This window comes from Ovis aries, chromosome 6 (genome assembly GCF_016772045.2).
Source record: "Ovis aries strain OAR_USU_Benz2616 breed Rambouillet chromosome 6, ARS-UI_Ramb_v3.0, whole genome shotgun sequence".
In the NCBI taxonomy this organism is placed as follows: domain Eukaryota; kingdom Metazoa; phylum Chordata; class Mammalia; order Artiodactyla; family Bovidae; genus Ovis; species Ovis aries.
In genome coordinates, this window is record NC_056059.1 from 22300562 (window position 1) to 22314464 (window position 13903).

The 13903-nt window shown below is 36.9% G+C and overlaps 2 protein-coding genes across 2 annotated transcripts in view; one reads left to right on the top strand and one right to left on the bottom strand.

Moving 5' to 3' along the window:
• Positions 1–1090: 1090 nt before the first annotated feature.
• On the bottom strand, positions 1091–13761 carry CISD2 (CDGSH iron sulfur domain 2). The gene is made up of 3 exons (XM_004009661.4): positions 13590–13761; positions 3658–3872; positions 1091–2190 (listed from the first exon to the last, which is right to left on the bottom strand). Exons 1-3 carry the CDS (start codon positions 13690–13692, stop codon positions 2101–2103), a joined length of 408 nt encoding a protein of 135 aa, XP_004009710.2. The 5' UTR covers positions 13693–13761; the 3' UTR covers positions 1091–2100.
• Positions 13546–13903, top strand: part of UBE2D3 (ubiquitin conjugating enzyme E2 D3) — a 67455-nt gene continuing 67097 nt past the window's right edge. The window contains exon 1 of the mRNA XM_060416835.1: positions 13546–13835. The gene's annotated coding sequence lies outside the window, so the exon portion shown is untranslated. The remainder of the gene's footprint in view (positions 13836–13903) is intronic.

Consider the following 13903-nt stretch of genomic DNA (forward strand, 5'->3'; position numbering starts at 1 on the left):
CCATTGTATCAATTTACATGCAATTAGATTTCAATTAGATGTCAATTTTTTAAGACAGACATGATAGAATTCTGTGAACTTACAAAAAGAAGTGATAGCAATTGGTAACACTGCTTACATAAAGAGGTAATTAAAATAACAGCTTACTACCAGCCCAGGGCTTCTGAAGGAGCTGCACATGTGGGAAAATATTTGCGTGCAAGTGTGGGGAGAAAAAAACCATACTCAAGAGTATTCTTTTTTTTCTTCTCCACATTTTCAGTTGTTAAAATTGGTTAAAGAAAGAAATACCAATTTTAACAACTGAAAATGTAGATAGGAAAAAAATCTTATTCAAGAGTGTAACCTTATTTTTGGTGTATTAGAATTACCTTTTATGAGATGAAAAAAGTTTTCAATTTTTTAAAATGTTCCTACCTAACAAGTTTAACATTGGCAGTTTCATTCTAATCTCCACATTTGGAGAAAATTTGACCTTCTCTTGTAAGATCTAAGAATGACAACTACTGGAACATGTACAAAACCATGTTGCTCTGATCTGCAGTGAACGCTTTTCTAGAAAAGCATTATGGACCAGGCTATGCAAAGTCTCGGTGAGGAGCGTTTTCCCCAAGTCTTGTGATCAACTGTGGAAAAATAACTGGTTAATCTGACAGTTGAAGCCTCAGAAGGGTGTTGAAGAAAAAGGTCTTAGGGAAAAAAAAACCAAAAGTGAGAGCAATGTTGTATTTCTTCCTACTCACAGCAGAAGAGCAACAATTTTGTACATACACCTTATAAAACTTCTCAAAACCATACCTACATTTCTAACCCTAACTTATGTTCACGAGAAACTCAAGATCACCTAAATCAATAGCTTTGATATTACATGCAATAAACTATTCATAAAAATCCAGGTAGCATGCTTAGTGCAGTGTTGTTACATAAGTGCACAGTAACTATTAGCTTTGATGGTTATTGGAAGAATTAAGTATGACTGCCTCCTGAACCATCTTCATATATAAAGAAAGCACAGTGGACTGACTGATAGCTATTAATATAAGAACTGTAATATGAAATTAAATTGACTCAGGCTAAAAAACTACAAAAGTTTTAAAGATTCTCCAATAAGTTTATTTTGCAAACCTTTTGTATTTTGTTTTACTGGTTTACACTGTAATAAAGAGAAAAATGTTTATACAGATACAATTTTGAACACTGAACTATTATCACATTAATATAAATTCAGATTTTTAAAAACTATTTCATATTGGGGTTCAGCCGATTAGCAAACAATGCTGTGATAATTTCAGGTGAACAGCAAAGGGACCCAGCCGTACCAGATTTACTTTATTTTTAACTGACCTTCAAACTGCAGCAGCTCGTGAGTTTAGCTCTAAGGATTCTTGCCATCCTACCTGACTTTGTCACGGAGTCAGACGGCTCTGACATATACACACACAACACATGTAAACAGATACAAACAAACCTTTTATAAACAAGTCTTTTATAATGTAAATAATTGTTCCTTGTTGAAACTTTTTATACCCAGTTCCTGTTTTTTTCTGAAATTCGAATATTCACATTTATAGAGAACAATATTTAAAAAGCAAAGAGTTTTTCTCTGAAAACTCAAGCAATTCTGACAGTAACATTTTTCTTACTGATCTAAAAAGAATGAAATATGGAAGGGGGAAAAAAATCACTGCAAATGATCAAAACAGAAGGGTACTAAATATATACATATTTAATAGTGGAGGGAGATATTTTTAAAGTATAGATTCTGTTGAAAATATTGATGTTCAAACAGCTTTGCACTCATTGCCAAAACTTTCTCAATTAATTAAAATTAAAAATGTTGATTTTTTTCTTGTAGGAAGATACATTAATTCTTTGAAGTCAGAATGAAGAACTGTAATTTCTATATAAAGACTGCTTGAATATACAAAGTATCAAATATAAACAGTAGTGTAAAAAGAAAATAAATTGGCAGAAATAATTATTCGACCAGTAGCAATAATTAAGACCACCATTTGAAAGATCTTCTATAAACAAAGAATGCAAAAATATTGTTATAACTTTTTACAGCACAGAATTGAATTCCATCCTAATTCATTACTATCACACTTCTTTCTTCTTCAGTATTAGTGGACCCACATTATCTCCTGTCAATTCATTGTGCTTATTATGTGAACCATCACAGGCAGGAAACTAGAAAGGAAAAAATTGCAGATGTTATTTTTCAAATGAGTCAGTAAGTAGAAATATTTTTGACATGCTCTTATAAAGAAAGTCCATTACTTTGGGAGGGAAAAAAACACATTAGATAGCTTTTCTGAGCAACAGATATATTCTATAGCTAACTACCTTCCAATATTATGACAAACCTAACATTTAAATATTTCATTATTTGGCAGATTTTAAAAGCTTTGGATGATTCCATACAAGTCAATATGATAGTCTTAAATAAGCTCCTATTTTTTATACAGCTCTAACTCTGAGCTCACCTTTTCAATTATTTTAAATTTTTAAAGGATGTAATTTAAATTCAAATTAAATTCTTTCATGTCTTCTCACTATAAAACTCATGCACATTATAATACTTTAAAAAACATTTTAAAATATATTTTTAAAAACTTACTCATAAGTAATAAATAACAATTTGGTATCTTTTTTTTCCTCTATTTACTATGTGCACTCTTGTATTATACCATACTTTAATCATTCCTCTATTATCAGATATCTAGATTGTTTCTAAGATTTTGTTATTATAAATGATGCTATGATTAACATTATTGTACTTAAAGTCTCAAATAGCGTATAACCAAAGTAGCAGAAGAAAACAGATCTCATCAACTACTTATAATGTATCATTCCAAACTCCTCCTCCTTGTCTATTTATTTGTTCTTAATTGAAATATAATTGATTTACAAATTGTCTTAAATACTGATGTATAGCAAAGTGATTCAGTTATACACATATATACATTTTTTTAAAAATATTATTTTCCATTATGGTTTATCATAGGATACTGAATAGTCTTCTATGCTGTACAGTAGGACCTTGTCATTTATCCATTCTATATATAAAATCTTTATCTGTTAACCCCAACCTCCCACTCCACCCTTCCCCAACCCCACCCCCCTTGGCAATCACCAGTCTGTTCTCTGCCTTGATTCTGTTTCTGTTTCATAAGTAGGTTCATCTGTGTCTTATTTTAGATTCCATATATGATATTATATGGTATTTTTCTGTCTGACTTAATTCACATCATATGATAATCTAGTTGCATCTACCAAATTCCTTTTTAATTTCCATATTCAAAATCATCGATAACTACAGCTGCCATTCACTAGCTCATACTACATAGAAGGCACTGTACTATACATACATCATCTCACTAAATCCTCAAAAATTTGTGATATTATCAGATTTTAAAAAACTGACAGAGATTAAGGATTAAGTAACTTGCTCAATTAAGTTTCTGTGGTGCTCTAACTTTTCTAATGTAGGAAGTATATTGCCTCAGAAGAGGCAAACTTTAATTTAGAACAGACTTTCAATGCTGAATACTATGGAAAAGTCTCTCATCTCACAGAACCTCAAAACTGAGGATTTAAGAAGCAAAAGCATGTTAATTGCACAAGTTTTAGTGTATGTGTAAATGGATAGCTTACCGTCTTAGAGCGCCAACACCTACAATAAGCCGCTTTAGTAAGGCACAAATCTTCGATGTTTATTTCATTCACCACTTTGGGATTTTCCTTTTGTATTTTAAGATTAATCAAGCTATCCTTCTGTTGCTTTTTCTTTGGGAGGAACGGACGAACCGCAAGGTAGCCAAGTAGTGCGAGTACGCCAAGGAACGGCAATAACCGAAGCCATTCTGAAACTAAAAATACAGATTTGTTACGAGTCTGAAAAAGGACTCAAATAGGGATGGACTGGGAGTTTGGGGCTGATATGTACAGACTGCTATGTTTAAAACAGATGACCAGCAAGGACCTACTGTAGTCTAGTTAAAAATGAAACATAAAGATTTTAAAATTAAATAATACATGTAAATTACCTAGGTCAATACCTGTTGGGTACAAATACCAAATAACTGCTTATTCCAATTGCTAATGATAAATTAATGAACTTTCATTGATTCCCCCCAAAAAAAGGACCTACTGTAAATAAATTTTTTAAAAAAATTAAAAAGAACTTAAATAGCATGTCTCACCCTTCAGCTTATTCTTTACTTCTCACTTTAATTTCTTACCTTATCTGTAAAACTGTGAATAAATATCAAGGAACCAGTACCTAGGACCACTTTATTTTATTTGTGGCCTGCCCTGAGACTTTTGAAACTGGAAAACAAAGTTTTCAGAAATAAATCCTCTATCCAATACCCTATCTCATTATCTTCACTTAGTATATTTGTGTTTAGTTTTATTTCAGGAATTACAATCACCATAATTATACATAAAACTCAATTTTATATGTTTAGAAAACATTTCCACCATGTCTAAAATCATACAACAGAATTTCCTATAAACTATTTACCACTGATTTATAATTTCAGACAGAATATGTCTTCAATGCTTTAATTTTGACATTTTTGGTAAGGCATAGTGTGATTCCTATAGAAAAACCTAAATGTTGTGTTGTGTAAAAGCTATTTTAAAGAGCTAGGTGAAATTTTCACATAGTAAATAATCTCATTATTAGATACATCTTACTTCATAAGTATTCATTAAAGCCTTTTGTAGTACTCAGCACTGACTGGGGGACAGGGAATATAAGTGACATAAATGATATGTTCCCTACGTCTGCACAGAGAAACACACCAAGGAGCCTAAATATTTATATTTCAGTATGCATTTATCAAATGTTGGCTAGTATGCTGCCTCTGCTGGGTTCCATAGGGAATCCCTTCTGACCTTAAGAGTTATCACTTATCATCATTCACTGAGTGCTAACCTGACACCTTGCTAATAAACACTAGAGCTTAACGGAGAAAAAGAAAAATTGAAGGTCATATGCTAAGGCATGCTAATAAATCTTAATAATAAACGAACAGATTATGCTAAGAGTGCAATTGTAACACCTCAGTTAACATTGTGTTAACTGAATTTAGTAGGCACCATTATTATTCCCATTTTTCATGCGGGTAAACTGGAGCTTAAGCAGGTTTAGCCCAGGAAATTAAGTACAAAGGCTATTCTCAGTCACTATGAATGAAATTCAACAGAGCCAAAATTTTATCTGTTCTTCTCTCAGTAAAACTACTCTCCAGAAATAACTGTTCTTACTATTCAACTATTAAAAGGCTGGCTTAATACTAACTCTTCAAAAACAAAGCTATTTTTGATACACCACCATGCCAAAGGTTTGTAATGAGCTCTAGATGAAACAACCTATTTACATTATGTGCAGCACCTATAAGAGTGCTTGGCACAGAGAAGATAAAAGTGAATGGTAGTTTTTATTAAGATTCTGAAGATTGGAAGCAGCTCCTCTGAAAAAACATTTTGCCGACTCAACCTGACAATACTACATGGCAGAAATCTTTGGGGATATAATCTTTCAGTCACCAGAATGAAATTCCGTAAGGGTAAGATCTTGCCAGTCAGGCTGATCTGTTCTAGTCTCTTAACAAAAGTGGAGACACTCCACAGAAACACTCTGAATGAATTAACATTCTGAAAATGACAAAGAACTGTTTCCTGGGGTGAAGGGTCTATCTATAGATCTTTGCTGTCCAAGACAGTAACCACTAGCCATACTGTTTTGTTTGGACCCAGGATTTTGTTATAATCAGATATGGTAAGATGACAGACATGGAGACAACTACCTTGAAAGAAAAGTTTACTTACGATTCACAAGACGAGGGAGCACAACAGGCCACCTATGACCATATAGATAAGTATGAGGCTTGGTCAGGAGCAAGGTGAGAGAAAAGGGCACAAGCCTTTATTGTGGTTTACAGAAAAGGCAAGGTAAGGCACAGTAAACAGTTTAGTATTGGCTAGCCTGAATAATTTCAGTGGGCTTTGGGCTATAGAGGTGGTCCTTAATTGTCTCATATCTGGCCTTGGGTGATTTCTGCAAAGTCACTTCAGTCGTGTCCAACTCTGTGTGACCCCATAGACGGCAGCCCACCAGGCTCCCCCGTCCCTGGGATTCTCCAGGCAAGAACTCTGGAGTGGGTTGCCATTTCCTTCTCCAATGCATGAAAGTGAGAAGTGAAAGGGAAGTCACTCAGTCATGTCCCGCTCTTTGTGACCCCATGGACTGTAGCCTACCAGGCTCCTCTGTCCATGGGATTTTCCAGGCGAAAGTACTGGAGTGGGGTGCCATCGCCTTCTCCGTTGGGTGATTTAGGGCAGGTAAATACTGCTTGGTAAGTGAGAGTTAGATAAAGGTGTTTGAAGTGTAGGCTTTGGATTGGTTGGTTTGCATATGAAAAATATGCTCACAAGCAAACAGTTTACTATCTCTTGGCATCAGCTAGTCCGGGGAGGGGGCAAACCTCCCTGGCCAGCAAGGGCCCCAAGATGTCCAATCATAAAAAATAGAACATAAAAAAACATGATTAATACATTGGCTATTTAAATAAAGTTAAGTAGAATTCATAAATTAATTTCTAAGACACACTAGTCACATTTTAATAGCTCCAGAGCTATTATGTGTGGCTAGTGGCTACTATGTTTGACAGCACAGAAAACATTTCCATCATCACAAAAAGGCTTTTGGATGGTGCTGCTGTAGACCAACAGTTTCCACAAAGTACCATGTCTATGACATGGGAAGGCTATTATGACAGTTTCAACACCCACAAATATCCCATCCCTCTTGTACTTAGAGCCAGCCAAAGCTACTTACCTAGTGGCAGGTTTCCTGTGTCCTTTGCATAAGGGATTCCTTCTGTCTGCCATGCCTTTCTACTTGTAGTCTACCTGACTCATTTATGTAGACCCTTTAAAACTAGGGTCAAATACTGCTTCCTCCAGAAAATGAAAGTGAAGTCGCTCAGTCCTGTCTGACTCTTTTGGGACCCCATGGACTGTAGCCTACAAGGCTCCTCCATCCATGGGATTTTCCAGGCAATAGTACTGGAGTGGATTGCCATTTCCTTCTTCAGGGGATCTTCCCAACCCAGGGATAGAACCCAGGTCTCCTACATTGTAGACAGACGCTTTACCATCTGAGCCACCAGGGAAATCTTTCTCAATTTCACAAAGCAAATTAATCGCTCCTTCCTCTGCTTTCAAGCCCCTTTTCCTCAGTTTCTTTTATCATACTACTGTTCTCTGTTTACAAAGTTGATTCCTCCATAATCCTATAGGAAAAGGAGCTCTACTTCCTGGCACAAAGTAGAACCTCATAAATGTTTTATGAGTGACTTAACAAATGAATGAATTTAAGTGACTTAACTTAATGAATGAATAAATGACATTTAGAGTGTAAATGTCAGTCCCTTTCTCACTCACACTGGACTGTAATTATTTATTTACACTTATCTTCCAGATCAGGCAATAAATGTCTTAGATTGTTATTGGCCCCAACATCCAGTATAGTATTTTGAACCAGTACTTATTCAATAAATGTTTTTGAATGTAGTATAACATTAAGTATTATTATGTATACTACAAAATTTAAAAGTCTCAAGAGGTTGAGTAAATCAAAGTCAAAAAGTTAAAAGAATGAACATGTAAAGATGATAACCTTAACTTAGATTCTTAAGTTTAACATTCCCTATCTTAACCTACAAATTTCAGGGAATAAATAGAATGCTATTTTAAAATTTACTTCAGAAAATGTTGCTCTTTCAACACTTAATTCCTTGGTAAAACATCGTAGTAATACAGTGATGAAAGGTACTATTATTTCCTACAACAAAATAACTTAAACAACAGTGTTGTGTAGGAAAATTTACTTTTAAAGATGACAAACTTCAATTTAAGTACAGGAAAAATTATAAAGGAAAATAATACAGCCTATAAAGCTCAATTAAATCATTTAAATTATATGTTAGAGCTGATTTTTGGTAAATATGAAATACAGAATAAACAAATTTTTAAAAAAAATTTAAGATTGGCTATCTCTTATGAACCTGTTTGATATATATTGAGCTACGGCAGATATATTAGGTACTGTAAAGGGAAATCTGCTGCTGCTGCTGCTAAGTCGCTTCAGTCGTGTTCAACTCTATGCGACCCCAGAGATGGCAGCCCACCAGGCTTCGCCATCCCTGGGATTCTCCAGGCAAGAACACTGGAGTGGGTTGCCATTTCCTTCACCAGTGCAGGAAAGTGAAAAGTGAAAGAAGTCGCTCAGTCGTGTCCAACTCTTTGCAACCCCATGGACTGCAGCCTACCAGGCTCCTCCGTCCATGGGATTTTCCAGGCAAGAGTACTGAAGTGGGGTGCCATTGCCTTCTCCAAAAGGGAAATCTACTACCTATTAATTGTTAGGTTTAATGTGTATTTTGTACAGTACATTCTAAAATTGTTTAAGGATTATCAGAAATAGCATTTAATTTATAAAATCTGAAAATTTTAAAAAGTATAAAAAATAAAATAACTTGTAATCCCACCAGTCAAGAGTTGGTAACATTGTTCATTTCTATTTTGCTCTGTTTATTCTTCCTTTTCAAAAGGCTGCATAGAATGATCCCATAAAAATAACACTGGTAACTTGATTGCTGATAATTTCATAATTATTTTCTAATATATCAATATGGGTAAAACATAGAAATGACTTCACTTCTAACTATAGAAAAATGAAAATAAAATATTTTTAATGGATGGCTTTACTATTACCACTTAAAGACTACTTAGGACCAAAGGGCCAATAAAATGAAATTAATAATCAATTTTTCCACTCACTGCTATAAACAGAACAGTGTCCCAGTATCTAGAACATTGCCTGTCCCACAGTAAGTGCTCAACAAATACTAGATGACATGAGGAATTCTAAATTGCAGAGAGGTTACATGGAAGAAAATGTTTTAAATGACATCAAAATTGTTCTCCATAAAAGCTTTTTAATTACACTGACTTTTAAATTTAGTTGGTCTACCTCGGAAGAGGGGAAAAAACTTACAACTTACAGTATATAAATATTTTCCCAAATTCTCAAAAATAAGTTTTCTGAAATAAAATTCTTTAATCTTTAAAAAATAAACTTTATTATTTACATGTTAATAAATGCAGCTCTTTAGCTTGAACTTAATCATTTCTTACACTTTCATTAAGAAAATTCATCTTTTGTTCCATTTCTTTTAAAAAAAAATGAGGTAAATTTACATACAATAAAACAAACAGATCTCAGGTGTTTAGCTCTGAGCTGCGACAACCAAAGACACTGTTGTAGCCTCCACTGAGGGGCTTCCGAAGTGGCGCTAGTGGTAAAGATCCTGCCCGCCAATGCAGGAGACATAAGCATTTGATCCCAACCAGTTGCTTCAGTCACGTCCAACTCTTTGGGACCTTATGGACTGTAGCTTGCCAGGCTCCTCTGTCCATGGGATTCTCCAGGCAAGAATACTGGAGTGGGTTTGGGCTTTACCGACTCAGCTGGTAAAAACTCCGCCTCCAATGCTGGAGACCCCAGTTCAGTTTCTGGGTTGGGAAGTTCCCCTGGAGAAGGTGTAGGCTACCCACTCTACTCAAATTTTCTTGGGCTTCCCTGGTGGCTCAGACCGTAAAGAAGTCACCCACCATGTGGGAGACCTGGGTTCGATCCCTGGGTCGGGAAGATCCCCTAGAGGAGGAAATGGCAACCCACTCCAGTATTCTTGCCTGGAGAATCCCCATGGATAGAGGCGCCTGGCAGGCTACAGTCCATGGAGTCACAAAGGGTCAGACACAACTGAGCGACTATGCACAGCACACAGCCCCCTTCCAGTCTATCTCCCCACCACTGATTCCTATGGACAAAGGCTTTTTATAAAATTTTTGAGATTCATGCAGTAAATCAGTAAATCATTCTTTTTTATTACTAATCAGTACTCCATTCCATGAATATACCATAATTTGTGTATCCACTCTCCTGATGGTGGGTACCTGGGCTGCTTCCAACTTGGGATTATGATGAATATGGCTGCTATAAACATGCTTGTATAAGTCTTTCTGTGGATATGTTTTCAATTCTGTTCCACTTCTTTAATTCTTTACTTAAAACTGGTCCTTTCTAGAGCTAATCCTCTTGAAAGTGTCAGCTCTGACATATTTGTCTTACTCTGGGAAAAATATTACAGTCCAAGGATTCATTGCTTTAAGAGTTAAACCATTACATTTCAAAGAAACTAGCTTTTTAAGTGGGGAAGAACTAGTACATTCCAAGTTTCACAACTAGCTTTTCAATCTATAAGTAAACTTTTTGATTTTTGAATGGGAAGCTTCTTGTTATTCTATTTTAAAAGGTTGTATGACAGGGAAAGCTTTTTTAAAGGTTAATATATTTGATTACAATATACTTTCAAAGGGGGAATTATACTAATTTACCTTAAAAGCCTCATTGTCAACAATGTAACCTAAACAAAGACAGGTTTTTGACAAAGTTGTTTTGACAGGTAAGGGCTGTCTATAAATACTGTACAGTAATTAAGGATCTCCCAGTGTTTACTAAGAATGCAGAGTCATCATGAGAGAGTCGATTGCTTTAAAACACCACTCGATCTAAACAGGGACAGAAAAACAGGCAGCAATAATGTGAACTGTAACTTTTTTTTTGCTCTAATTATCATAGAGAAGAAATGAAAATATTTTTGAGCTGGTAGACCTTTTAAATAATTTATTTTGAAAAGTTATCTTCCAGGTTTTTATTTCAACAAAAAAAAAAGGTCTAAGATGGATTCTAAAAGTAGTTCCTTCAAGACATCCAAATGTCATTAGCTAATACAATCTAATCAAGAGACACAGCTCAGAGAGGAAATTGGTCATTGAAGTTTTTCTTCCATAGTGCTCCAAAATAGATTCTGCAACTGTTATATTATCATTGTTCAGTGCAAAGCAGACTGTCTCGTTTTTGTAAAGTAATTATTACAAACATCATTTCCTAAACAAATGGACATTACAATGAGAACTAAAATGTAGACACACTGTAATGCGACAGGTTAAATATGCACTATAAAGATATTTATCAGAGTTGTCTATTTCTGAGAATCATTCTTCACATTAAGTATTGAAGAGCGTCAAAGAAGAAACTACTATATATTATTTACTCAAGAGGGAAAAGGTTTAGGTCGAGTTTCCTTAATGCCTTAATAGGACAGAATTTCTTGAGAGGGGAAAAAAAAGTTTGAAAGTCTTCATCATTAAGTTAAATATCATACCTTCCAGTCTCCTTCATCTACAGTCTATTTATGGAAAACTTTAATAGAAAACCAGCCACAATCAGAATCAACACACATAATTAAGGTTAAACTGGGTTCACCCTCGTGGCTCAGGGTAAAGAATCGACCTGCAGTGCAGGAGCTGCAGGAAACCTGGGTTTGATCCCTGGGTTGGAAAGATCCCCTGGAGAAGGAAATGGCAACGCACTCTTGCCTGGAGAATCCCACAGACAGAGAAGCCTGGCAGGCTACAGTCCATAGAGTGGCAAAGAGTTGACTTAGCATGCACAGGTTGGCATGGGAGTAAGGGGATTTTTTTTTTTCTTTCTTTCTTGACTGCTAAAAACTCATCAGTTAATTTACACAGATTATTAAGAAAGTAAGTTGGCAACTGGGAACAAATGTCACAAAATGACTGTATCCTTTTGATGTATTACTACCATTTAATGAATACATTTAAAGGTATAATTTAAAGAGGGAAAAAAATTGGTATAGGGCTACTTACCCACTGAACATTATGAATAAAATATATATATTAAAAACATTCAAAACTTCCAGCTGCAGGGAAATGGTTACTACTGTGATGTAAAAAAATAAGGGGAGAAAAAGTCAAAATTTTACATAATTGCTGTAATCTATCAGAATAAACTAGTAAAATCAAAAGAGAACTAAGATGTTTACAAACACTTGATCTGAAAACTTTTTCATCTTGTTACTTTTATGTTACTACTTATGTGTAGATTGTTTTTTAGTGTTTATTACTCAGTTACCACTCTTTCTATTCAATTACATGCTTTCTGTCAAACCTTTTAACACCTAAAAATGTTAAATTTTCATAATCCGTTTGTCAACAAAGCAAATGTCTGTGATTATTATTTAAAGAATCTCTAGATTTAGACTAGATTTAGATCTAGTTTACCACATCTTGCCTATCCACCACCAGACACCGCCTTTTGTTTTTTTTTAAAATCTCTGAGAGGGGATAGCTCTCAAAGCACCCTATTAAGGTAAAGTATTCTCTAATTAAAAAAAAAAAAAAAGAATTCCTTTAACATGCAACTAAAATCCATGTTCAAATAACTATCACTAACTTGGCCCTAGTTGTCTTCTGGTCTACACAAAATGCATCTTTTCTTCTACCTGTCAGCCTTCCAAATACTGCATTTTAAGTCAGCTACCACAGATGTCTAAACTGCTCCAGAAGCAGCCCTATTTACCTCAAAATTATCTTAACTCATGCTTACATTCCCTGGTAATCAGTCAGAACATATGAGTTCAATGATTGCTTTATCAATAACCGCCTTCCCCACCCTCCTCCCCCCACCATCATCCTAATCAGTCCCTGAGTCTGGCTTACCCATATCTCACTTGGATTGTAAGGCTCAGAACCCAACAAAATCTTCCAAGTGTTGGCAGCATTCTGGAAATGTTCATCTTTTAGATATGAAATCCCGCGCTGTGGGTTCTATTTTGTAAAGGAGGGAACTTAAGTGCAAATGTTACATGTCATCAGTAAATTTCACTTTCTAATTTTTGGTCTGTCATACCAGCAAAAGTATCTTTCCTCCAACTCGAGTAAACTAAATTGCTTCCAGGCCCGTGATACGGTGATGACCTCAAATGACCCCGTAACAGGTTGACACTCCCCCTTGGAACTGGAATTGTCTAATTTTGTTAGTAAATAAAACCACCAAATACATGTGTATGTGTGTTTCTCTCTCACACAGACACACCCACACTATGTGGGTCAAACTCAGCCAAGAGCTGGGACAGCCTGATACACAGAGACTTTGAGCCTTGGATAACGACTTTTCCTGCTTTAAAATAAACCAGCAACGTTGCAGGGAGCGACGGAGATGAAAAAAATGGGCCTGTTCCCAACTCAGCACCTTCTCTGCAAAAACCTGGTCTCTCAACACGGAGAGACACTGCAGACAGACATGAAGATAAGCTCAGGGGGCCGCCAAGTCCCAAGATGCGGCCTCACATACACTCCGAGGATGCAGGGCCTGCGCGTGCCCACCTACTCCGCGACTGCAGTGAGAATGGTAGTGGGGTGCTGTGCTCAGTCCTGTCCGACTCCTTGCGAAACCACAGACTGTAGCTCACCAGCCTCCTCTGTCCACGGGATTCTCCAGGCAAGAATACTGGAGTGGGATCCCAGGTCACGCGCCACCCGCCAGGCTCCGCCCCGCCCCTCGGCCGAGGTCTTTCAGATGCCCGCCCCCACCCTCCGCCTGGGGAAGCTCGCAAGGATGGGGACCGGCTGAAGGCTCGGATTACCTGTGAGTCGGGCGAACCCGGTAATACTCTCGGGCACTGGAAGCCGCTTCAGATACGCGGGGAGCTGCACCTTTACGATGCGGGCCACGCTCTCCAGCACCATCCTGGCCGGCGGCGTCCGCTCCTCGCCCGACTCCCGCGGCTCTCCGGCGGAGCTGCTGCGCCTGCGCCCAGAGCGGAAGCGGCCGACCGGCGCTCTCTGCCGGGACCAGGCCGGGGCGGGGCTGGGGGCCCCAGCGCGGAGAGGTGAGCTGCCCGGCGCCGATTGGCAGCGGGCCGGTGACGTGCGCGCCCCGCGGAGGCCGAAGGGGCGC